Below are 26996 nucleotides of genomic sequence, written 5' to 3' on the forward strand. Positions count from 1 at the left end.
CATGCACATTCATGCACACATATGAATGAAATGAGCAAGTGGAAGTTTGGAATTTAAGAATATTAATTCTAATTCGCGGATGAGGAAACAGCAGTGAGAACTGGCTTTAGTGATGATAGCACACTGTAAGCACCTCCTTTAACTAATTGTTAAACCGGTTCTGACTACGCGCTTCCATTCCACTGGGAATGCCGATGACGTCTTTATCTGGGCATTTATGCCTTTTTTTGGAAATGAAACGTAACGGCCCTATGTGCACGGCCACTTGTCCTGTAGTATAAAACCGGCAAGTTTCTGAGTGAGTGGCAGAGTTCTAGCCGAGGGGCTTGGGGAGAGACAACGGGACCTCGGATTCCCTAAAAGAAAGACAACAGCTAAAGAGACACTGAGATACACGAATAGACTTCAGTCAGGCAGAGGCAGAGAGAGATCTTCGCTCTTCAGTTGCTCAGAGCCGCTCTCCACTTCAGCACCAAGGACAGCGGCTAACACCAACTCAACGTCAAGTAGCATCTGGTAAGTTTTTCAAAATAAATCATTTTTATTAAACCTGTCCTGGGAGGATGCAAAAATGCACCATGTTAAATAGTGTATTTTCCCTTGCATTTCCAGTAGATATGACGATATTATAGTATTTTTTTTTCTTAAACTGTTTGAGTAGATAATAAATTAGAATTTCGTATAGTTTGTGTTTTGGTCCATTTTTGAAAGTGGCCTGTTTCCAGGAAGGATTGCAGCGCAGGGATTCTTTTCCAGCCTCAAAGACATTGTGGTTCATTTCCTTGGTATTCAGCATGGATCCAGATCTGAAACCGTTCAGCAGATTGAGAGACCAGAGGAGGGGAGACGGGACGAAAACTGTTGCGAATAGATTTATTGAGTAACGCGTTCCTATCTTGGATTTCAGGATCCGACGCGATGGTGATCAGGCTCAGCTCCCATTTCGTGACGTTTTTCGCTCTCTGTAATGTTCTCTATTCCCGGGGATCGGGATTCCCGGTGCTTGGAACCTATTCGAACTTGAGGTAAGCACTCCCGCCCCCACCGGCTCCCGCTTTCCCCCTAGAGAGTGCGCAGCATCCGGGGACCGGACACCTTTTTTGAACCAACCAGGGCATTTGCTACGAAGCCCGAACCAATTTGGACAACCGTAATGTAATTTCAGCCATTCTATAACACCAACTTCGAAATACGACACTGCATGTGGAGGTGAAAGGGAATGGGCTTATTTGCAATCTAGTAAATAGACTGGGCCTTTACATGTGTGAACAGAAATTTGGTCCATAGACTTCCTTGGGAAACTGATCAGCTCAGCTTCGTTATTTCAACAAGTGCTGGCGGAATGGGAAGTTGGGGGGGATAGAAGATCACAACTGCAGATGATTCAGTGTATTTGGGTTGATTTTAAGCCATCGCATTAGGCCCAGTGATTATGTTAATTAATGTGTGTGCTCAATTAGGGCTGGAACTGCCACATGAAGTGGTTGAGGCGAACAGTATGGACGCTTCTAAGGGGAAGCTAGACAAGTGCAGGAGGGAGAAAGGATCACAAGGGTATGGTGAGAGGGTTAGATCAAGAGCGGTGGGAGGAGCATGGACATTGACCAGTTGGAACATATAGCCTGTTGGTATATTGTAAACCCTATATAATTCTACATAAACTAAAACTCTCCGTGGATTGTACGGGCAATCATTGTGTGGACTGGGATCAATTTGTCAAGTGTGTAGATTGAGGAGCGAATGTGAAGTGATCTCCCCACCCGAGCCCTTAGCACCTATATAATGTTACCCCATGGAAAACGCTAAATCGTGAAGTTTATACCTCCTTCACTGTGGCGAGTGTTCTTCCTGGGGCGAATCTCAGTCTGGATATTGTTAATACCTTCCTTCAGTCTGCCTGGGATGTTGGTGGGGGAGAGTTGGTGTGATCCTGTCCTGGTAGATGATTCAAGATTTGGTCTTTTCGGTATGTGTGGAGAAATAGGCTGGAAACCTTACGGGTACATTAACGAAGTGGCTACACATGGCGACAAGAACCACTCTTCTTCATTGTGTACGTACCACCTTTAATATCAGTTGACCCGGCTTTGTGTTGTATGATACTGTTTACAGTTTGGAGCATTGGCATTGATGGCTGTGCCTATTGTTGTTTGCACTGTATCCTTTAAGGTTATACCGATGCTGTTTGTGGCTGGCTGGCGTTCTTTACGGTTATACTCATGATACTTTTAGCTGAGATCATGTTGTTGATGGCTCCATCAAGGCTGGCTATGATTGGGTTGATTCTGTTTACTTCTAACTCCTAGGCTGGGAAATGCTGTTGGATTGGATGGCCAGTCCAATGAGGATCAGTCACAATCATCAGCAAAATCCGACAGTGACATTTACCAAAGCCCCTTGTCTGACAGTGACCAGCTCTATTACCAGTTGTCCGCAGGCATCCCGAGGTGAGTGACTCCCATTGCCACCATGGCCAGCAGCTTCCAAACATTGTTCATCTCAAAAATACAGTACAGTTGATTCAACTGGTCCAGTAAACAAATCTACATAAGATTATAAGAAATAGTAGGCCATTCAGCCCCTCGAGACTGCTGCACCATTCAGTAAGATCATGGCTGACCTGAATGCGTCTTAACTCCACTTTCCTGTCTGTCCCCTTGACTCCTTTGCTGATCAAAAATCTGTCTGAATATATTCAATGACCCAGTCTCCTCTGCTCCCTGGGGGAGAGACTTCCACAGACTAATGTGAGAGAAAAAAACTCCTCATCCCCCTTCTTAAATGGAAGTATTTTTGAACAGCGCCTCCCCCTCCCGCTCTAGATTCCCCATTTTATATGTTTCAATAAAATTTCCTCTGGTTCTTCCAAGCCCCAATGAGTATAGGCCCAGCATTTCCTTGAAAGGCAACCCCTTTATCCCAGGCCCTCCTAAGACATCCCATTATTATTGATTACCTGCCTGCCCAGAGACCAGCCATACTGAGTAAACCGTTTGTTGGTGTATTCTTCCATGGGATGTGGGCATTGCAGACTGGCAAGGCCAGCATTTGCTGCCCCCATCCTCAATTGCCCTTGAACTGGGGTGGTTTGTCAGGCCATTTCAGGGGGCAGCTACAAGACAATCTGGAGTCATGCGTGGGCCAGGCCAGGTAAGGCCAACAGAAATCGTGTTTTTACCACAATCAAAGGATTTTTCATTTCAGACTTTATTCAAATTTCATCAGCTGCCGTGGCGGGATTTGAAACCGTGTCCCCCAGAGCTCTAGCCTGGGCCTCAGGATTACTAGCCCAGTGACATTACCGCTACGTCGCCACCTTCCCCTGAGCTGTCTTTGGTTCTAAATGTTGGCAAGTGACAGGGAAAGAGTGGGGGCCGGTCGAGGAAACGCTTCCTTCCAGATGCTGAACCAATTGTACTGCACAACCTTGTCTATGCTTCAGATTTCCAAACTTATTTCTTATTTTCACCATTGCCAATTCTTTCTATCAATCTCCCAAGTCCTGTTGATTCAAACTGCCTGTGTGCTTCTCCCCTTTTCTCTAGAACAACGCGACACGCAGATGGACTTTTCACCAGTGAGTACAGCAAACTGCTGGGCCAATTATCTGCCAGAAGATATCTGGAATCACTGATAGGAAAGAGAGTCGGGTATGTGGGCACACGGCGGGTGCGGGGCAGGGGCAGAGTTGGGGGAGAACACAAAGGCACTGCTGTTTGGCCTGCGATTTGATGTGGGGGTAGAGGGAATGCACCGCACTTGTAAAACCGCCGGAATAACCGGAATGGTTTGAAGTGTCGAGCAAATCACTCTTGGAGGATGTGATTTCACTAGTTAACAGGGGAGAGCATGGCGCACACAGGCGACAAAATGTCAAGCAAAGACTGAGAATCGGCAAACTGTTTCACCCAAAGTGAAAAGCCGGCTGTACAGGACTGAGAGTGGACACATGGTATGGCCGTAATAAACCATAAATTACCAGCGACCAAAAGAACAAGACAAAAACCCATCTGATGATCGGGCGGGTTGACTTTTTTTGGGTTTGAGCTCAGTGCACGAGGGCCACCTGCATGAACCATTTGGAGTTTCCTCCATTGCATTAAACACCGGAAAATAGGATCCTTTCTTTTTCCCGGTAGATTCTGACCCGCTTGATCTTTGGCGGATAGCCCAGGCTGCGGAAAATCTCCTCTTAATGTTTCTCCCAGAAGAAAGGGCTGTGCTGAACACTGTTCAGTCATTGTCACCTCCAGTAAATCCTGTGTCACCAGCAGGTTGGTGTGGTTACAGGTGACTATGGTAAATGATGTAGCGAGTGCAGAGGCGAAACCTTTCTTCTTTTCCAGCGCAATGGTTCAATGTGTTTTATAGTGGTTTACTCGAGGTAGTAAATAATGCATTTTTTTGTCACTATGTTAAGGGGAGAGTTACTAGAGATATTCAAAATTGAAGGGTGTTAATACGAGTAAATGGGAAGAAACTGTTGAAAGGGGGGTTGATAGTTAAAGGAGAAGATGATTGGCAGAAGAAGCACAGCTCATCTTATATCCACTGAAGTTTAGAATAATGAGAGGTGAGCTTATTGAAACATATAAGATCCTAAGGGGACTTGACAGGGTGGATGCTGAGAGGATGTTTCCCCTGGTGGTGAAGGCTGGAACTAGGGGACACAGTTTAAAAATAAGGTGTCTCCCCTTTAAAAGGGAGACCAGGATTTTCCTCTCTGAGGGTCATGAGTCTGTGAAACTCTCTTGGCCAGGGAGTGGTGGAGGCAGGGTCATTGACTATTTTTTAAGGCTGAATTAGATAAATTCTTGATTGACAAGGGAGTGAAAGGATATAGAAGGGTAGACAGGAAAGTGGAGTTGAGGCCACAACAGATCTTATCAAATGGCAGAGCAGGCCCAAGGGGCCTATAGACTACTCCTACTCCTACTCCTTATGTATGGAGATAAGGATTTTATTTTCCTTTTACACAGCAAGTTGTCCTGATCTGGGATGTGCTGTATGAAAGGGCAAATGAAGCAGGTTCACTAATAACTTTCAAAATAGTGAGGTGGGGGGCAAAAGTTGCAGGCTTATGGGATGGAATGTAACTAATTTGATATCTCTTTCAAAGAGCTGGCATAGGTACAATGGGCCAAATGGTCTTCTCTTATCCTATAAAATTCTGTGACTAGGAGTGATGACTTAGGAAGTGCATTGATGAAGATTCCAGTTAGTATGTTTAGCTGAATCTGAAAGGTGTTCCTTTGGAACATATTAATGGTTTCACCATAACGTTTAAAATTTGAGAGGAGGCACTTAACTGAGGAATTCTCCCCATCATGATGAGATGCCTGAAATCTTGCGTTATATAACCTGTTACCAGGATGGGGGAGGCTTCAAGGCAGGAGTTTTGAATCTTTAACTGTTCCATGTGCTTGGCCTGGCTAATTTAGACTGAAGATGCTGTTTTTGGTACCAACAGTGCCCCGGATGAGCAGATTCCAGTCAAACGCCACTCCGATGCAGTCTTCACCGATAACTACAGCCGGATCCGGAAACAGATGGCAGTGAAAAAATACATCAACAGCTTATTGGCTGGCAAGAGAAGGTACAGTGAATAAACCTGGACCAATAACAGAGTATAAAGAGCTAGTAAGGCCAGTTTAACACTGCTACTATTGTGTTTCAATGCAAATCACTGGGTGTGCACTGATCTAAAATTGAATAGAGATACAACACAAACAGGCCACTCAAACAAACCAGTCTATATGGGATTTTATCCTCCTCACAAACTGCATCCAACCCCATTTTTCTTTATCCTCCGCTTTTCTTAAATGTTCCCATAGTCTCTGCTTCTATCACTTACCCTGGTGCTGCCTTCTACAGTTTGGCAACCCATAGTTTCATCTCTATCCAAAGCCCCTTGTATCTAATCAAGTGTCAGGCATGGCTCAGTAAGTAGCAATCTTCACAGCCTGATTCAGAAGACTGTGCACACTTCAGTCCCACTGCAGCTCTTGATCTAACATTTCAGTGCAATAACAACTTATATTTATATAACACCTTCAATGTAGTATAGTACTGAAGGGGATGCTGTGTTGTCAGAGCTTCTGTCTTTTGGATTTAAGACCTTCTTTGCTCTCACGGGTGGATGTGTGTAAAAAAAAAAAATCCCATGACCCTATCCAAAGAGGATTCAGGGAGTTCTCCCAGTGTCTTGGCTAATATTCCGCCTTCAACCAACATCCTTTTATTTCATTGCTGGTTGGACCTTGCTGTTGAAGCTCAGCTGCCATGTATTTCCCTATATTACAACTTCACTTTTAAAATACTTAATTCGCTGTTAAGTGCTTTCAGAGTTTATGAAAAGTGATATATAAATACATGTTCTTCCTACTCATTCATATGTATGGATCAGTGGCAATATAATTTCTTATGATTCCTGTAGAGACCACTAACTTTAAAAAAAAAATCAAACTCCCCGATAATAGTTGAAAGGATGACACAAGATTTCATGCTTTAAGATCACCACTGTAACAAGCAAACTAAAAGCAACTTATACTTTAAACTATAGAATAGGATTTTCCCTTTCTCATTGTAAAATAACTGAAAAACACACCACAGTTATGCTTTACATTTTCTCTTAAGTCGTCATTCAATGTTCCTGGACCCAGTTCAAAAGTGATTCCTAGATCCTGAGGGCTTACTTTTGTTTCATTCCTTTCCCAGCCTGGTAACCGTTAACCCCAGCACTGTCTTTCACAGTGAGTTTTTTTTTCCTGGAGATTCTCCCTCTAACACAAGCTAGGCAAATCTTCCAGCCTCATCGCAAATCCTCATGAATTTGGTCTTTTTAATCCCAGCGTGATCTCCCACCCGTATTACTGCATGGTGAACCAGAGAGTTTTGGGCTCAGCTGTGCCTCTCTCTTCTGGATCCTGGCAGACAAGCTACAACCGTGAGTTTTTCAGGGGTATCTTAGAAGCCCTTCCCTTCTCAAAACCCATCTCCATGGCAATGTGAACCACATGGGCATTGTATCCAATTACAAATGCTGATGAGCTACCTTAAAACCCAACTCTCTTTTATCTTGGAAGTAAATGGACAGCTTAAAGCATAGCAGTTTACCACCCAACATTATCAACACCTTCCCAGGACCTTGGGGACTAGCAGTCAAACCACTTTAAAAAAACAATGCTGCTGCCATTGTTTCAAAGTGTGAACATCTTGTGCCTTCTTTCTAACTAAACAACCTAGGCCTCCCTTTAATCTTTAACAGCCACATCACCCAGGCCTTTTGTCAGGTAGACTTCAGAACAGGTCACATAACTCCCTTAATTTGACCCTAAATTAAGGGCATAGACCCAAAATATAACAATCTCATAAACCTCATACTTGTAACTTTTAGGAGAATACTAAGGACGCTGAAGCCCTGAGGTCCAAGTGACTCTCCTATGGCCAACTCAATTCCCAAAATGTGCAATAGAAATCCAAGCTAAAGAGTGCTTGTTCCAGGTTAAGCAGTGTCTTTGCTAACACTTTTCAGAAGTTGCTTATTGATGGAGTAGAAATTGCCATTTGATGCAACAGTGTAGTGGATCAAACCAATTTCTGTGTTGCATTTTTTTCATCTGGGTTTCTATTTTGAATTGATTTAAGCACCACTACTTTCATCTATGTTTCACGAATTAAAAATAACAAACCCAGGCAATGAAAATGATTAGCAGAAGCATTATTATTATTCTAAGTGTGGTCAATCACTCTTTCTCATCTGTCAACAGCCAAGAAGACCTAAACCCAACCAATCTCTCAGACACACCCCCAATTGTTGAGAATTATGACAGTGTGACGGTTGATGAGTTTTTGAGCCAGCTTCCAACTTTGGTAGGTATAGATTATTCTATCAGGCTGTAAGGCTTAGAGGTAATTTTTTAGCAGGTACAACTGCCATGAATTAACAGTCGCCTACCCACTTTCATAAAAAAACTATCAACTTCATTTAGATATAGACAGTGCAGTATGGCAAAGGAGCTAGTCTGGTTAGATGCTTGGTAACTTCAACAAAGCAGTTAATGGTTAAGTCTAAATAGACACATGCAGGTACAAAACAATCCAACTTGTTCACTGATGTCCTTTGGAGAAGGAAATCTACCATCTGTACCCAGTCTGGTTTATATGTGCCATGCCCAATATAGTTGACTAACCGAAGTGGGTTGGAAAGATGCTCCGTTGTATCAAAACAGTGGTTCTAGAAGAAGGTCCACCAACATTGTCTGAAGACAACTAGAAGTGGGAAACAAACGCCAATCTAGCCAGCAACACCGGTATCCTGAGAATCAATTAAAAAGTTCCATTCATTGAAATGGGTTTGCAATCTGTGTGATGGTGTATCTGGAAGATTAAACTCTCCATTCTCAATGCTGAAACGGTGGAAATGACAATATTTATCACAGCTGCTTCAGAGATGCCTGTTGTAGATAAAAGGGCAAATTCATTGACCTCATGCACTCTGCTGTGAGTTACTTTAAAAGGGAATATGAGTCACAGTTAGGGATACAATAGTATAGCACCTATTTGTTGACATATGCAGTCTGAATGCAGTTCTTTGCTGTGAATAAAGCAATATATAGTTTCCTCTGGAACGGACTTTAGCTGCTCTTGGCAGATTAATATCGATGTATTGCTATAGTTGAGTTGTGACACACCAATTTTATCTTTTGAAAGTTAATGACAAACTACCTTCTTCAGCAAGCAGTGCTCACCTTGGACTTTTTTCAGTGGAATTTTATAGAATTGAAGTTGAGGGTTTTACAATGCTGATATTTTCTTATCAATAATATCTCCATAAAAATAGACATCAAGGAGTTTCTTCCCTGCCATCTGGTGATTTACTATGTGCAGCAGCCTGTTTAGTAGAGGCCAGTAACATAGAGCTGGAGACCATCAATTGGACTTTTTTTCTTGCATGGGACATTGCTGGTAAGGCCAGCATTTGTTACCCATCCCTAATTGCTTTTGAACTAAGTGGTTTGCTAGGCCATTTCAGAGGGCCATTAGAAGTCAACCACATTGCTGTGGGTCTGGAGCCACATGTGGGCCAGACCAGGTAAGGATGACAGATTTCCTTCCCTAAAGGACTTAGTGAACCAGATAGGTTTTTACAACAATCGATGTTAGTCTTCGTAATGGCGATCATGAAATTATCTTTCAATTCCAGAATTATTAATTAAACTTAAATTCAACCAGCTGCTTTGGTAGGATCTGAGGCCATGTCTACAGAGCATTAACCAAGCCTCTGGATTACTAGTCTAGTGACATTACCATTATGCCACCATCTGACCCCAATCCAAACTATCAAAGTAGCTCCCCTTGAGGAGAAACCAAGTTATCAAGATCAAAAGAAACCAGTGTAAATTAAATGGCTTTCTGTCCCTTGTTTGCATTGAAGTATTTGTACATTGGTCAGTTTTCCATCTGCTCCATTGCAATGTGTTTCTATTTTGGGAGGGTCATTTTAATCTTGCCTTTCAGTGAACTGACCCAATCAGATGGGTTGACCATTTTAAACACTGATGGGTTTGGATCTCAGTTAATTCAATACAGAGTAAAACTGAGCAGGGTATAAAACAGCAATCCAGTCAGATTGTGCCACCCCTGATGGATGGGCCAGGTTAAAGATTTCCCCCTCCCACACCCAAGTTTGATATCTGAGCCAATCTTGTGCAAGTGGGCTTGGCCTCACTTGCCTTTAAAAGCAGCTTATTTAGAAGACAGTGGATTCAAGTCCTAATCTAGAGAGCATAACCGAGGCTGACATTCCCGGTGCAGCGCTGAAGGAGCGCTGCACCATCGGAGATGCCGCCTTTTGGATCTGAGCTTAAAAGGAGGCTCCATCTGTCCCCTCAGGTGGACATAAAAAATTCCATGGCGCTATTTTAGAGGAGTGGGGGAAGTGTCCCCAATGCCCAGACCAATATTTTACCATTATAGCTTGATTTAAAATTTTGGTTATTTGAGTTGTATCGAATTAAAATAACTAAAATAACTAATTTTCATGGAATGATTTTCTTTTTTAAATGGGCTGTGACGGGAGGGTGAAATTTCTCTGAATATATTGAGACTCTGCTAATAAAAAGGCATGTATGGACTAATGGACACTCTTTGTTTTAAATAGAATCTCTGAAGAACATCCTACCTATTGAGCTGAAAACTACATACAGCCTTTTTCCACTATTAATCAGGAGTGAAATACCTTCAGTGTCAAACTCCAAAAATAATATGTTGTGTAGTGAAAGTCTTGGTGACCTATTTAGTTCCTTGTAAATGAGTCACTGTTTATACACTGTAAATAACATCCTTTTTTGTCAACCTCTGCCTAAAAGTTGTATATATCTATTAGCTTTGGATTGACATACTGACTGCATAGTTACACATTCCTATGTTGCCTCAACCCCTAATAAATGTATTGAATGCAGCATGTGAAAGCCATACTATTAACTTGCATTGTAAACATACCCATTGTGTTCAAGGTTGTTCATGAAATGTTCCATTTGTCATTGTCTTTACACTATAAACTCTGTTGAATTATATCTCTGGTGTATGAAGTGGTATATTTTTTTTCCAGTCAATGCTATAGATTGTAGGGGAAGGCTTTATCTCAAAGGGACTGGAATCTAACAAGGGGAAACATACGCCACTGTGTATATAGGTCAGATTAGATACTGCATTCAGTTCTGGGGATTGCACCTGGGGAAGGATATATTGCCCTTGGAGGGAGTGCAGTGTAGGTTTACCTGGATGATACAGGGGTTAAAGGAGTTAAATTATGAGGAAAGGTTATACTGGCAGGGCTCATATTCCAGGATTTTAGAATATTAGGGAGTGATCTAATTGAAGTGTTTTAAGATGATTAAAGAATCTGATAGGATAGATAGACATAAACTATTTCCTCAGATGGAGGAATCCAGAACAAGGGGGCACAACCTTAAAATTGGAGCCAGGCCATATTGGGAAGCATTTCTTCACACAAAGGATGGTAGAAGTCTGGTAACCTTTTCCCCAAAAAGCTGTTGAGGTTGGGCTCAAATGAAAATGTCAAGACTGAAGTTGCTAGATTTTTGTTAGCTAAGGCTATTGAAGGTTACAGAACCAAGGTAGGTAAACTGAGCTAAGATGTAGATTGATCAACTGTGATCTAGTTGAATGGCAAGAACAAGTTAGAAGGGCTGAATGGCCTCCTCCTATGCTATTTACTTTGAGTGAAAGGTCAGCCTCAAGCATGTTGCCTCCCTCTAATTGATGAGAAACACCCCCTCTTCACTAATGGATTTTGGTTCAATCCTGAAGAATGGTCGTTTGGCTCCACCTTCTGCACGACATCCAATCCTTACCATGAGGCACCAGAGTCAGGAAAGGAATCAGCTTCATCTTATAAATTCTTATAGTCACTGCTACCTGTGTTTCTTCTTTCTAGACATTTAAGCCCCCCACCTCTGCACCCTTTCTTCCCCTGCATACCTGTCCTGTATACCAACTGAGGGTCATTGAAAAGTTTGTTGCTCTAACTCAGTCTCTAACTGATCAAAAACATTGCACATTGAAATTTTAAAATTATTTACCCGGTTCATTCTCAAAGTAGTGGGTTGCCACAGTTTTAACTGTTGAGAGTCTGTGCACACTCCCACACATGGGGAAAGGAACTTGCATTTAAATTGTGCCATGGATCAAGAGCACGAGGGAAGTGGAGACTCAGGATAAAAGAGCATGAGGGGAGCGGCAGAGACACAGGATAAAAGGGCGCGAGGAGAGTGGTGGAGACACAGGATAAAAGAGGGACATGCTTTGTAGTTAAGCACATAACCTTAGTTGTCAGTGGTACTAGCATTCAATAAACACAGTAAATTGTAGCATACATAGGAAGAAAATAATTAAAGTAAATTAAATAACATAAGTTAGAATGGCGGGACAGGTGTTATGTTGCAGTTGTGAGATGTGGGAGCTTTTGGACGTGAAGGTGATCCATGACAAACACGTCTGCAGGAAGTGTAAGCAGCTTGAGGAATTCCGGGTCGGGATTATTGATCTGGAAGCCGAAATGCAGACACTGTGCAACATAAGGGAGGGGAAGAAATATCTGGATACTTTGTTCCAGAAGCCAGTGACACCTCTTAGAGTAGGGTCAACTGTTTTGGTCAGCAGTGAGGGACAGGAGGATATGGCCGTCAGTGAGGCAGGTAATGGGACCGAGCAGACAGTAGTGGAGGAGCCTCAGACTTTGCAATTGTCAAACAGGTTTGAGGTGCTCACAACCTGTGTGGATGAAAGTGAAGTCTGCAAGGTGGATGAGCTGCCTGGCCATGGCACTCTGGTATAGAAAGCCATTCAAGCAGGGGGCACAAAAAGGAATGTAGTGGTATTAGGGGATAGCATAGTGAGGGGGATTGACACTGTTCTTTGCAGCAAAGAGTGAGAATCTGGACGGCTATGTTGCCTGCCCGGTGCCAGAGTTTGGGGCATCAGCTCAGGGCTGGAGAGGAACTTGCTGTAGGAGGAGGAGGATCCAGTTGTCGTGGTCCATATAGGTATCAATGACACAGGTAGAACTAGGAAAGAGGCTCTGCAAAGTCAGTATGAAGAGCTAGGTATCAAATTAAGAAGCAGAACCTCAAAGGTAATAACCTCTGGATTATTACCTGAGCCATGTGCAAATTGGCATAGGGTAAGTAAGATTAGAGAGCCAAATGCGTGGCTCAAAGACTGGTGTAGGAGAAGTGGGTTCCGGTTTGTGGGGCACTGGCATCAGTACTGGGGAAAGTGGGGGCTGTACCGCTGGGACAGTTTACACCTGAACCGTGCTGGAGTGAGTGTCCTCACAAATTGCATATCTAGGGAAGTAGAGAGCACTTTAAACTAAACAAGAGGGGTGAGGTGTCAAGTTTGGGTAGAGGTAGCAATTCAAGGGATAGAGTCAAGACAAGTCAGCAAAATAGTAATATGAGAAATGAGGGTCAGAATGGTAGGAAGGGACAGAAAGGAAAACCTTAGAATACATCAACAGTCAAGACCAGGTGTTACAAAAGTAATAAAAAGACAAAACTGAAGGCTCTCCACCTCAATACATGTAGCATTCATAACAAAGTAAGTGAATTGATGACCCACATTGAAGTAAATAAATATGATCTGACAGCAATTACGGAGACGTGGCTGCAGGACGACACAGATTGGGTCCTTAATATTGAAAGGTACATGACATTCAAAAAGAATAGGAAGCTAGGTAAAGGTGGAGGGGTGGCACTGTTAATCAAAGAGGGCATTGGTGCAATAGTTCGAGATGACCTTGGATCAGGAGATCAGGATGTAGAATCGTTTTGAGTGGAGATGAGGAGTAGTAGAGGAAAAAGTGATTAGTGGGAGTGGTCTACAGGCCCCCTAACAGTAGCCACAGTGTAGGACAAAGTATTCAAGAGAAAAAATTGTGTGCTTGCAATAAAGGGACAGCAATAATCATGGGTGATTTTAATCTAAACATAAACTGGAAAAATCAGATTGGTAGTGGTAGCCTGGATGAGGAGTTCATAGAATGCTTTCGAGATAGTTTTTTAAAGCAGCATGTTCTGAAACCAACCAGAGAGCTGGTTATATTAGACTTAGTATTGTGTAACGTGACAGGGTTAGTTAATGGCCTCAGAGTAAAGACGACCACAATATGATTGAATTTTCATCCAGTTTGAAAGGGAGAAGAATGGGTCTAAGGCTAGTATCTTAAACTTAACTAAGGACAACTATGTGGGGATGAAAGCTGAGTTAGCTGAAGTGAACTGGGAAACTAGGCTAGAGGATAGATCAATAGAGAAGTAGAGGCAGACATTTAGGGGGATATTTCAGAGTATTCAGAATAAGTACATTCCTACTATATAGAAAAATTCTAAGGGGAGGACCCACCATCCGTGGTTAACTAAAGATGTTAAGGAAAACACCAAACTTAAGGAAAAAGCAGAAAACTGCGCAAAGATGATTGGCAGACAGGTGATTGGACAGAATATAAAGAACTGCAGCGAATGACTAAAAGGTTAATCAGGAGAAAGAAATTAGAGTATGAGAGGAAGCTAGCTAGAAATGTAAAAATGGATAGCAAGAGTTTCTACAGGCATTTAAAAAGCAAAAGAGTAAGTAGAGTGTTAACCCTCTGGAAAGTGACAGTGGGGAGTTAATAGTAGATTATAAGGAAATGGCAGAAGAAATGAACAAATATTTTGCTTCTTTGTTCACTATAGAGGATACAAAACATATTCCAGTAATTGCTGCAAATCAGGAGGTGAACAGGAGAAAGGAACTTGGTGAAATTGAAATCAATAGAGAAATGGTACTGAGCAAACTGATGGAGCTGCTGGCTTCCAAGTCTCCGGGTCCCGATGGACTACATCCTAGGATCTTAAAAGAGGTGGCTAATGAGGTAGTCGGTCCGGTGGTGTTAATTTTCCAAAATTTGCTAGATTCTGGAAAAGTTCCATCAGATTGGAAAGTAGCAAATACAACCCCTCTATTCAAAAAGGGAGGGAGGCAGAAAACAGGAAACTATTGGCCAGTTAGCTTGCCGTCTGTCGTGGGGAAGTTATTAGAATCGACCATTAAGGAGGTTATAGCTGGGCACTTAGAAGAGCTCAAGGCAATAGGGAAGAGACAGCATGTTTTTGTGAAAGGAAAATCATGTTTTGCCAATTTATTGGAGGTTTTGAAGGAGTAACATGCGCATGGATAAAGAGGAGCCTGCAGACATATTGTATTTGTATTTCCAGAAGGCATTTGTTAAGGTGCCAGATCAAAGATTATTACGGAAAATAAAAGTGCATTGTGTAGTGGGTAGCATGATAGCATGGATAGAAGATTGGCTGGCTGGCAGAAAGCAGAGAGAATGCATAAATGGATCCTTTTCTGAATGGCAGTATATGACGACTGGAGTTCCACAGGGGTCTGTACTGGGGCTTCAACTTTTTACGATTTACATCAATGTCTTAGATGTGGGGAGTGAAGACATAGTAGCTAAATTTGTAGATGACACAAAGAAAGGTAGAAAAGTATGTTGTGAAGATGACATGAGGAGGCTGCAGATGGATATAGGAAGTTTGAGTGAGTGGCCAAAGATTTGGCAAATGGAGTTTATTGTGGGAAAATGTGAAGTTGTTCACTTTGGCAGGAAGAACAAAAAAGCAGAGTATTACTTAAATGGAGAATGGCTGCATAATTCTGAGGTGCACAGGGATCTAAGTGTTCTAGTACATGAGTCACAAAAAGTTAGTATGCAGGTACAGCAAGTAATTAAGAAGGCTAATGGAATGCTATCCTTTATCACAAGAGGGATTGAACATAAAAGTAAGGATGTTATGCTTCAGTTATACAGGGCATTGGTGAGATCGCGCCTCAGTGTGCAGTTTTGGTCTTCTTATTTAAGGAAGGATGTAAATGCATTGGAGGTGGTTCAGAGGAGGTTTACTAGATTGATATCTGGAATGAGTGGGTTGCCTTATGAGGAAAGGTTGGACAGACTGGGCTTGTTTCTACTGGAGTTTAGAAGAGTGAGGGGTGATCTGATTCAAGTATATAAGATCCTGAATGGCCTTGACAAGGTGGGCTTCGAAAGGATGTTTCCTCTTGTGGGTGAGTCCAGAACTAGGGGGCACTGTTTTAAATTTAGGGGTTGCCTTTTTAGGACAGAGATGAGGAGACTTTTTTTCTCTCAGAGGGTTGTGCGACTTTTTAAAAAATTCATCCATGGGATATAGGCTTCGCTGGCTGGGCCAGCATTTATTGCCCATCCCTAGTTGCCCTTGAGAAGGTGGTGGTGAGCTACCTTCTTGAACCACTGCAGTCCATGTGGTGTAGGTACACTCGCAATGCTGATAGGGAGCGAGTCCAGGATTTTGATCCAGCGATAGTGAAGGAACAGCGATATATTTCCAAGTCAGGATGGTGAGTGACTTGGAGGGGAACTTCCAGGTGGTGGTGTACCCATTTATCTGCTGCCCTTGTCCTTCTAGGTGGTAATGGTCGTGGGTTTGGAAGGTGCTATCTAAGGAGCCTTGGTGAATTCCTGCAGTGCATCTTGCAGATGGTACGCATTGCTGCCACTGTGCGCTGGTGGTGGAGAGAGTGAATGTTTGTGAATTTGGTGCCAGTCAAGTGGGCTGCTTTGACCTGGACGGTGTCCAGCTTCTTCAATGTTGTAGGAGCTGCACTCATCCAGGCAAGTGGGGAGTATTCCATCACATTCCTGACTTGTGCCTTGTAGATGGTGGACAGGCTTTGAGGAGTCAGGAGTTGAGTTCCTCGTTGCATGATTCCTAGCCTCTGACCTGCTCTTGTAGCCACAGTATTTATATGGCTAGTCCAGTTCAGTTTCTGGTCAATGGTAACCCCCAGGATATTGATAATGGGGAATTCAGTGATGGTAATGCGATTGAACATCAAGGGCGATGGTTGGATACTCTCCTGTTGGAGATAGTCATTGCCTGACACTTGTATGGTGCGAATATTACTTGCCATTTGTCAGCCCAAGCCTGGATATTGTCCAGGTCTTGCTGCATTTGGACATGGACTGCTTCAGTATCTGAGGAGTTGTGAATGGTGCTGAACATTGTGCAATCATCAGTGAATATCCCCACTTCTGACCTTATGATGAAAGGAAGGTTATTAATGAAGCAGCTGAAGATGGTTGGGCCTAGGACACTATCCTAAGGAACTCCTGCAGTGTTGTCCTGGAGCTGAGATGACTGTCCTCCAACAACCACAACCACCTTCCTTTGTGCTAGGTATGACTCCAACCAGCGGAGAGTTTTCCCCCTGATTTCCACTGACTCCAATTTTGCTAGGGCTCCTTGATGCCTCACTCTGTCAAATGCTGCCTTGATGTCAAGGGCAGTCACTCTCACCTCACCTCTGGAGTTTAGCTCTTTTGTCCATGTTTGAAACAAGGCTGTAATGAGGTCAGGAGCTGAGTGGCCCAGGATGAACCCAAACTGGGCATCAGTGAGCAGGTTATTGCTAAGCAAGTGTCGCTTGATAGCACTGTTGATGACCCTTTCCATTTCCATTACCTTACTGATGATCAAGAGTAGACTGATGGGGCGGTAATTGGCCTGGTTGGATTTGTCCTGCTTTTTGTGTACAGGACATACCTGGACAATTTTCCACATAGCCGGGTAGATGCCAGTGTTGTAGCTGTACTGGAACAGCTTGGCTAGGGGTGCGGCAAGTTATGGGGCACAAGTTTTCAGTACTATTGCTGGAATATTGTCAGGGCCCATAACCTTTGCAGTATCCAGTGCCTTTAGCCATTTCTTGATATCACGAGGTGTGAATCAAATTGGCTGAAGACTGGCATATGTGATGCTGGGGACCTCTGGAGAAGGCCAAGATGAATCTTCCACTCGGCACTTCTGGCTGAAGATTGTTGCAAATGCTTCAGCCTTATCTTTTGCACTGTTATGCTGGGCTCCTCCATCATTGGGGATGGGGATATGTATGGAGCCTCCTCCTCCAGTGAGTTGTTTAATTGTCCACCACCATTCACGACTGGGTGTGGCAGGACTGCAGAGCTTAGATCTGACCCATTGGCTGTGGGATCGCTTAGCTCGGTCTGTCACTTGGCCTGAGGAAATCCCGAAGTGCTTTGCAGCCAACGAAGTGTAGTCACTTTTGTAATGTAGGAAATACAGCAGCTAATTCAAGCACAGCAAGCTCCCACATACAGCATCTTGTACACAGCCTACGAACTGTGATACTGATCAGTGTCTGGTTTTAATCTTGGCGGTGAGTAACATGCCCAAGAAACTTGCTCACCTTCAACATCCACCCAGAACTCCAAAACAGGTGGACTGGATTTGGGTGAATATTTTATCAAGGGAATGGTACTCCTAACAATGAACATTTCACTCACTACTGCCCTGCAATATTAACTAAGATTACGTGCTTCAAAACATTGAAGTGGGTTTGGTTTAGAAATGAGGATATTATCAACTGTACCAAGCAGCATTTGTATAAGAAGCACACTGAGTAAGTATCATTCTACTCACGATTAACTTCTACAATAAAGGATATTGGGGCGATAAGTGGAAAGTAACATGTGAGACACACAAATGCCAGACAAAGGCTACTTCCAAAAAGAAAGTGTCTAACCACGGTCTAATGACATGATAATCACCAAATCCCTCAATATGAGCATCCTGGGGGGTGGGGGGGTGGGGCCGGTGGGGAGGGTGGTCTCAATTCACCAGAAACTCAACTAGATCAGACATAGCTGTGGTTACTTGAGTCAGAGGCTGGGAATTCGCAGAAGTAACTCATCTCCTGCCTCCCCAATCCTTTCCACAAGTCAGGAGTGTGATGGAATATTCCCCACTTGCCTAGATGAGTGCAGCTCCCACAACACTCAAGAATCTCAATATTATTCAGGAGAAAGCAGGCCACTTGACTGGGACCTAATTCACCACCTTAAACCTTCACTCCCTTAAACCTTCACTGCCTTCACCACCAGCACACAGTAGCTGTAGTGCGTACCATCTTCGGAATACACTACATTAACTCGCCAAGGCTCCTTCGCAGCACCTTCCAAACCTGCTACTTCTACAACCTAGAAGGACAAGGGCAGTAGGCGCATGGAAACATCACCATTTGCAAGTTCCCCTCTAAGCCACACATCCTGCCCTGACTTGGAACTATTTCCCATTCCCTTACTGTCACTGGGTCAAAATCCTACAACTCCCTCCCTAACAGGACTGTGGGTGTACCTACACCACAGGGACTGCGGCGGTTCAAGAAGAAGGCTCACTACCACCAACAAAAACTCCTCGTGTTATATAGCACCTCTAACATAGTAAAACATCCTACGGTGCTTCACAAGGGTATTATCAAACAAAATTTGACATTAAGCTATGTGTGGAGACAGATGACCAAAAACTTGACCAAAGAGTTAGATTTTAAAGAACATTTTAAAAGAGGAAAGATAAAGCGGTAGAGAGGCAGGGAGGATTAAGAAAGAAGTTCCAAAGTTAACCCTTAGCAACTAAAGGCATTGCTGCCAATGGTACAGCATTCAAAATCAGGGATGTGCAAGAGGCCAAAATTGGAGGAGTGCCGATATCTTAGAGGGTTATAGGGTTGGTGGAGATTACAGAATTAGGAAGATACGAGGCCTTTGAGAGATTTGGGAAAAAAGATGAGAATTTTAAAATTGAGGCATTGCCAGAACGGGGGCCAGCCTAGGTCAGTAGGCACAGGGGTGATAGGCCAATGGGACATGGTGCAAATTAGGATGCAGAGTTTTCGATGAGCTCAAGTTTATGGAGTTTCGAAGATAGAAGGCAAGCCAGGTGTGCATTGGAATAGCCAGGTCAGAGGTAACAGAGGCATGCTTTTGATTATGCCACCTTCTCAGGGTAATTAAGAATGGGCAATAAATGACAGCCTAGCCAATGACACCCACATCCCAAAAACCATTTTGGAAACAACTGGAATATACTTTTCCCCTTCACCATCTTGCTGGGAGCAGATTTCCTGCTCATTATAAGATTAACATGATTGTTGACACAATTGGGATGAAAATTGCGTAATGGGTGGGTAATTTTGTTTGGATAGATTATCACCAGGTAGTGATGTCATAATTACCCCCATCCCTGTGTTTCGTTGAGAGGTCATAGTCCACTGAAACTGACTCTCCTCCCAATCGATGGAGCTGGGAGGCAAAACTAAACTTCAAAGAAATAATCTCTATATCCTTTGCAAATCAAAGGGGGCAATTAAGATTTGTCACCCAACATAATTGGAGCGATCATTTACTCTACTTTTTCTCCCCAGACAAAACACGTTGCCAATTATCTGACTTTCAGAAAGGGCAGACTCATGATGATGGAAATTAAATGACCATTAGCTTGACATCTGTTGTAGAAAAAAGTATTGGAACTCACTGTAAGGAAGAGAGAGTCAAGAGCTTCTGACAATAGTAGAGTTAATGAGTCTGAACTAATGAAGCTTCACTTAAGAGATGAAAAAATATGTATCTGTAACAAGCCAACTGGGTGAAACGATTTGATGACAGATCTGACAAGAGCCGAAAGTCGAAATTCCTCAGAGTGGGTTTGGAAACTGTAAATTGGAGAGTGGCTTCGTGACTTAACAAGAAACAGAGTTCAATTATTGGGGCTGATAGTTCTAATTTGACAGTTCAGTTCTGCTGAGGTATGGCCCCGGGATGGCAACTATACAAAACCTTTATTATTGAGTTCAATCATAAGTTGTGGATGGCATCAAGATGTGCAAGAAAGAACAATGCTCCCTACCACGGCTAGCTAGAAGAGTGAAATCCCTGATGATGAAACACAGGCAGGATGCCAGCTTTTCCTATGTAAGTGATGACATGCGAAGTCACCACTTACCTTCGGGTTAGAAGGTTGTGGATTCAAGACCCAGTCCAGAGGCTTCTTTACTCATCAATTTAATGGTTAATGGGTTTATTTTTAAAATGTCCTCTACGTGCACCACACACCCACCCCCTGCCCCACCCCGCCACCCACCCCCTCTACCGGAAAAGCTGGGTCAATAATCAAAGTGTACAGCACCACCAAGATTAAAGCAAGCAGGAAAGACAATCATGTCAGCTGTGGCTTAGTGGGTGCCACCCTTGCTCTCAGAAGAAGAAGTTTGTGAGTTCAAGTCCTGACTCCGGAGCCTAGAGTGCATAATCCAGATCAACATACCCCAAGCGGTATCCACAGAGTGCTGAATTGTTGAAGATTCTATCTTTCAGCTAAGAAGCTAACCAAAGCCCTGTCAGGCCTCTTAAGTGGTTGTAAAAGATCTCACTGCATTCTTTGAAGAAGGGTAAATGAGTTCTCTGCAGTGTCTTGGCCCAATATTTATCCCTCAACCAACATCACTGAAATGGACCATCTGGTCATGATCACATCGACATTTGTGGGATCTTGCTTTGCACAAATTGTCTGCTCTGTTTCCCATCATTAAAATAATGACTGCGCTGGAACCTATAGTGCGGGATAAAATCAATAGTCACTTAGACAAGTGCAGGATAATTAAGGAAAGCCAGCGTGGGTTTATTAAGGGAAAATCATGTTTAACTAACCTTCTGGAGTTTTTTGAGGAGGTAACAGAGAAGGTTGATAAAGCATTTTCTCACGTCACACTTGTTTTTTTAGCAAATCACTTTAAATCTGTGCCCTCTCATTCTTGATCCTTTTGCAAGCGAGAACAGTTTCTCCTTATCTACTCTGTCCAGCCCCCTCATGATTTTGAACATCTCTATTAAATCTCCCCTTAGCCTTCTCCTCTCCAAGGAGAACAGTCCCAACCTCTCCAATCTATCTTTATAATTGAAGCTTCTCATCCCTGGAACCATTCTCGCAAACCTCTTCTGCACTCTCTCCAGTGTGTTGACATCCTTCCTATAATGTGACGCCCAGCACTATACATTATACTCCAGCTGAGGTCTAACGAGTGTCTTATATAAACTCAGCATAACCTCCCTGCTCTTGCACTCTATGTCCCTATTAATAAAGCCCAGGATACTATATGCTTTATTAACCGCTCTCTCCACCTGTCCTGCCACATTCAATGATTTATGCACATATATACACCCAGGACTTTCTGCTCCTGCAACCACTTCAAAGTTTCACTTCTTATTTTATATTACCTGTCCATGTTCTTCCTGCCAAAATGCATCACCTCGCAGTGAACTTCATCTGTCACCTATCTGCCACCTATCTCTAATACATTATTTCTTTCCACAACAGTTCTTCCTTTGTCCAGTTTATTTTCCCCTTCTGTCCTGACAGAGTGACTCTCCCAGTTCCATAGGTTACACAGGTTGTGTTAACATTTCACCCAAAGTGTGACCACAGTGGGGGCAGATTACCAGATAGGAGCTATTATCTTTTCACATTCAAGCATCTTCCTACAGGAGTATTACGTTCAAATCAGGGTCACCCAGAACAAGAGGGTGCAAAAATTATATTTAGGCCATTCAGGGTGATCTCAGAAAGCACTGCTTCACATAAAGGGTAGTGGAAATCTGGAATTCACTTCCCCAGAAGGCTGTTGAGTCTGGGGGTCAATTGAAAATTCCAAAACAAGGAATGATGGATTTCAGTTAGACTAGGGTGTTCAGGGATAATAGAACCAAAGTGGGTAGATAGAGTTAAGATACAGATGGTTCAACCATGGTTGAACTGAATGAGGGAAACAAGCTTGAGGGGCTGAATGACCTCTTGTTCCTTTGTTCTCTTTAAGTACCCCCTTGACGCAGTGACCTGATCTCCTCCAGTGAGTTGCCAGGGCTGGGGGTGGGGAGGGTGGGGGTAGTGGTGGGGGAGGGGGGGTGTGCTGATGGGGTGGGTGGGTGATGGGGGGTGTTGTGCAGAATCACTCACCTCCCACCTCCACAAACAGAAAAAATACTTGAAGACCACTGATTTATGGAAATGGGATTTGGAAGTAAAATTGTGTTTCACTTGCCATCACCACCAGACTATATGATTATTTATGACCTGCTTCCTCAAAAAGATCATTTGCTGCAACGCCTAGTGTGACTACAAGATCCACTTGAATCCTGAAGCATTTCCCTGCAGGGTCCGAAAGGACACTGAGGCATAAAGACTGAGTGCAGCAATGTTTTTCCTGTTAACATGTGTCATAACTATTAATTGTTTCTGGCAATGTGCAACTTAATTTTGTTAATTAAAATGATTAATGCTCTATTCGAAAAGGTGTGCCATTACACAATTCTATTCACACAGGAAAAGAAATCAAATAAACAGGCCAAAAAGCGCCTTCCACAGATAGAAACGGGCGCTGCACAATATTATTCACTGTTTGTCACAATAAAGTTAAGCCTGTATTACAACAAGATGGATGGAGTTCCAGTTAGCTGTCTCTGGGAGGAGTACTTCTCTGCCTGTTCGGTGTGACGGGTTCAGGATATTGGAAATATATCGGCCGTTCCTTCAGTGTCGCTGGGTCAAATTCCTGAAACTCCCTCCCTAACAGCACTGCGGGTGTACCTGCACCACAGGGACTGCAGCGGTTCAAGAACATGGTTCACCACTACCTCCTCGAGGTCAGTTAGGGATCGGCAAAACGTGCTGGCCTTGACAGTGACAACCACATCCCATGAACAAATGAAAACAATGCTCCCAATTCCCATTAACAATGAATGGAGTTGTTCCTGGCCATGGAGTATATTGAAAATGCAACACAGAAACAGGCCATTTGTCCAAATTGGTACGTACTCATGCTTATTGTACATGTTTATGCTCCACACAAGCCTCCTCACATCTCTTCCTGTCAGCATATCCTTCTATCCCTTTCCCTCCAGAATCATCTCTGCTACTTGCCTCGCCCACTCTAAGTAATAATAAGTCCCGCATTCTCACCAATTTCTGGGCAAGCAAGTTTAATCTAAAACCTGGAATACAAGTCTCTGGAGTGGAGCTTAAAACCACAACCTCCTGGTTCAGAGCCAAGAATGTTACCTAGTGAACCACACCATTCCCAGAGACAGTCAGCTCAACTGCTGCTGAAATCCTCACCCATGTCTTTGGTACCTCTAGACTTGACTATTCCAATGCACTCCTGGCTGACCTCCCCCACCGTAAATCAAGGTCATGCAAAACTCTGCTGCCAGTGTTCTTACACACGTCAAGTCCTGTTCATTCATCAACCCTGTGTCCACTGACTTACAATGGCTTCCAGTTAAGCAATGACTCGATTTTAAAATTCTCATCCTTGTTTTCAAATCCCTCCATGGCCCTGTCCCTCCCTATCTCTGAAACTTCCTCAGCCCCACAACCCTACAAGATATCTGCACTGACCTTTTGAACACCCTCAATTTCAATCACTCCACCATTGGTGGCTATGCCTTCCACTCTCTCAGCCCTAACCTCTGGAGTCTCCTCCCTAAGCCTTTCCAACTCTCAATCTTGCTTTCCCCCTTTAAAAAGCCCCTCAAAGCCTCCCTCTTTGACCAAAGGTTTGGTCATCTTTCCTGATATCTCTTTACGTAGCTCAGTGCTTTATAAACACTCTTCTGGAGCATCTCAGCAAGTCTTAGTACATTGCATAAATTCGAGCTATTGTTTTTGTTCTTGTTGTGTATCAGGGTATGTTTGCATCAACATAATCTCCCAATTAACAGGGATCAACCCGAACTATGGAATAATACTAGACTGCACATGTTTTACCAGTTCCTTTGTGTCATTAAAATGATCTAAAGTTTTAAATGTTTCCTGGCTTTTCAAAACAGTGGTCATTCAATGTTAGGACAGGCCAGTCAGTGTGTGCTTGGCCTGGTGTGAATTGCCCTAGGGTTAGCTTGGGTGTGCAGTGTGTAAATCAAAGATAGGAATGTCGAAATGTTTGTTTCATTGAAGAGTCACTGCATTGCACTCGTGCTGGGAAAGATGAATTAACAGCTGACCCCAACACTTAGTCAAATCTATCTGGCTCTGAACCAAAGAAAGGTCATTTAAAGACAACTCCATTCCTTCCCCAATTTCATCCCCTCCTCTCCTGACAGCACTGATTCAACAACAGCCACTTGCATTTATATGGTGCCATTAATGGAATAAAAATGCCCCAAGGCCCTTCACAGGAGTGTTACCAAAAAAAATCTGATGCCAAGACACATAAGGTGATATTAGGACTGGGGCAGTTGGGGGGACGATGGTGACGGAGGGTGGGGGCAGTGGGTTTCAAAGTAAGGAGCTTTTAGAAGCTTCTTAAAGGAGGAGGGAAAGTTGGGATGGTGGAGAGGTTTAGGGAGGAAATTCCAGAGCTTCAGGCCTAGGCAGCTGAGGTATGGCCACCAATTCTGTTTCTATGTGCCTCAGCAGGGAGGTGAGGCTTAACATCTTGTTTGAACAGCAGCACCTCCCTCAGTACTGCACTGGAAAATGAGCCTACACGATGTCCTCACGTCTATAATTGGATTTAAACCAAGCCACCAAACTTGTCCTTACTAGACGTCTGGAGATGATCGCAATAGTAGCATTTCCTGGAGACAAATTTGAGGTACATTATTGTCAATCCGTTCTGCTATGGCTTTTGTAAACCCGTCTTAAATTAAAACCTACTTTTCCAAAATATTTTGCACTGGAACTTTTAGCTGACGTAATTGAACAATGTATAATGGAAATGTTGCTGAAGGAGAGACACAGAATGAAAGGTACACAACAACGAAGCAAACAATTCTCGTAAAGCTTGTGCATTGAGGAGAACTCCTGATACAAATTGGTAAAACTATTTTGAAATAGTAAATAGATTTTAATGTAATTAAAGAAATGTGGGATATTTTCATTTGGACCATGTTAAATGGGCTGCATTCAATTTATATTGTTCAAACATATATATACAAGGTAATCGATATCTCATGATTACATCTTTCAGACTAAATCACTGTCTGGTATCTTAATGCCAGCAATTCTTTATAACATATATGTAAGGACTAGTGTTCATGTTAATTAATGAGCCTGGTTAGTGTTGAAAAGAGATTTAGCGCAAGAACAGTCAACATTAAGAATAGCAACCTCTTGCATATGGTACTTTAAGATAAAAAGCCCCAGTGCTCCTCCCGACAGTGGAATCACACAAAATGGCACCAGGCTAAAGAAGGAGGTACTCAGAGGATAACTAAAAGCTTGGTCAGACAGATAGATTTTAAGGAATGTCTTCAAGGAGGAAAGGGAAGCAGAGAGGTGAGGAGGCTCAGGGCATGCTAGTTTACATATGCTGTCTTTGAAATGCTGAACTAAGACATCAGCTACCCTCTCAGGCGGATATAAGATATTCCATGGCATTCTTTGAAAAAGAGCAGGCATTGTTCCTGGTCAATATTTGTGGCATTCTTTGAAAAAGAGCAGGCTTCGTTCCTGGTCAATATTTGTCCCTCACCCAACATCAGTGAAACCGGTCACCTTTTCATTTAGCTCAGTAGCTGTTTGTGGGATCTTGCTATGCAACAAATTGTCTGTTGCTTTTTTTAATAAAACAACAGTGACTACACTTCAAAAGTGCTTCAATGGTTACAAAACATTTTAGAATGTCATGAGGACATAGAAAGGTGCTACATAAATGCAAGTTCTTTCATATGGGTTTACCTCTTGAACATTCTCAAAAAATTGAGGAGGTTTTGCACAGATGTTGACTGTACCCTATTAACTTGTTGCTACCATTCAACTTGTTAAGATAACAGGTCTACATCGTCCAAGTCAAACATGTTCTCTTCATAAATGTCGATACCACATTCACTTACTTCCAGTGCTGGAGAATTGGTGCCCAATGGTTCCTTACTGATGATAGCTATTGCTTGTTGGTCCTCATCTCCTTCACAGTTCTTCAAGGAGATGCACTTTCAGGTGGCGGGATTTACCTGTCCTGCCAGTGGCAGGCATCATCACAGGCGGGATGGGAAAATACAGAGAGTGGCGAAAAGTTAATGTACTTTTGGCCACTCTCGAAATTTTCCCATCCCGCTCGCAACTTTGCTGCTGGTGGGGCCAGAAAATCCCGGCTAAGGCTCTGGCAATTTTGGCCTTGATCGCCATTTACTTAGGGAATATCACTACTGAACTGTCTTAAGAATCTTCAAGAAGTTAAAGTGAGCACCACTCAGATCGTAATTATATATTAGTTACACAACCAGTGGATGTGCTGGCATCAGCTGCTTTGTTCTAACTGATGAAGCTGTATTTTCTTCCCATCCTTTATAGTTAACATTTACCTAGTCCTTTATTAGTTAAAGGGCATAGTCTAATTACAGGAAAATGCACTCAAAGGCATTCATGCAGCATAAATCCAAATCACCGAACAATGGGTCCTCAAATCTCATTGCTGGTTCTCTGCTTTGTCATTCCCTTTGCTGTATTTTCTGCGCTGTTTTCCTGCTCCACTTATCTTTGGAGGTTCTGCTCTCATTGGGTTGCTGACTAGCCCAGTGGCTACCCACATAA

At 43.1% G+C, this 26996-nt stretch overlaps 1 protein-coding gene across 1 annotated transcript; it reads left to right on the forward strand.

Annotated features, from left to right (window-relative positions):
- Window positions 1–369: 369 nt before the first annotated feature.
- Window positions 370–10577, forward strand: vip (vasoactive intestinal peptide). The gene is made up of 7 exons (XM_078557626.1): window positions 370–515; window positions 900–1025; window positions 2307–2447; window positions 3546–3650; window positions 5471–5596; window positions 7770–7872; window positions 10163–10577. The coding sequence occupies exons 2-7, from the start codon at window positions 919–921 to the stop codon at window positions 10169–10171; spliced, it is 591 nt and encodes a 196-aa protein (XP_078413752.1). The 5' UTR covers window positions 370–515; window positions 900–918; the 3' UTR covers window positions 10172–10577.
- Window positions 10578–26996: the final 16419 nt, after the last annotated feature.

This window comes from Cetorhinus maximus, chromosome 14 (genome assembly GCF_964194155.1).
Source record: "Cetorhinus maximus chromosome 14, sCetMax3.hap1.1, whole genome shotgun sequence".
Lineage (NCBI taxonomy): Eukaryota > Metazoa > Chordata > Chondrichthyes > Lamniformes > Cetorhinidae > Cetorhinus > Cetorhinus maximus.

Coding starts and splice junctions, on each gene's coding strand:
- vip (XM_078557626.1), top strand. CDS start 919: ATGGTGATCAGGCTCAGCTCCCATTTCGTGACGTTTTTCGCTCTCTGT. Junction 1,026..2,306: donor GGAACCTATTCGAACTTGAG/GTAAGCACTCCC, acceptor TCTAACTCCTAG/GCTGGGAAATGCTGTTGGAT. Junction 5,597..7,769: donor TTATTGGCTGGCAAGAGAAG/GTACAGTGAATA, acceptor ATCTGTCAACAG/CCAAGAAGACCTAAACCCAA.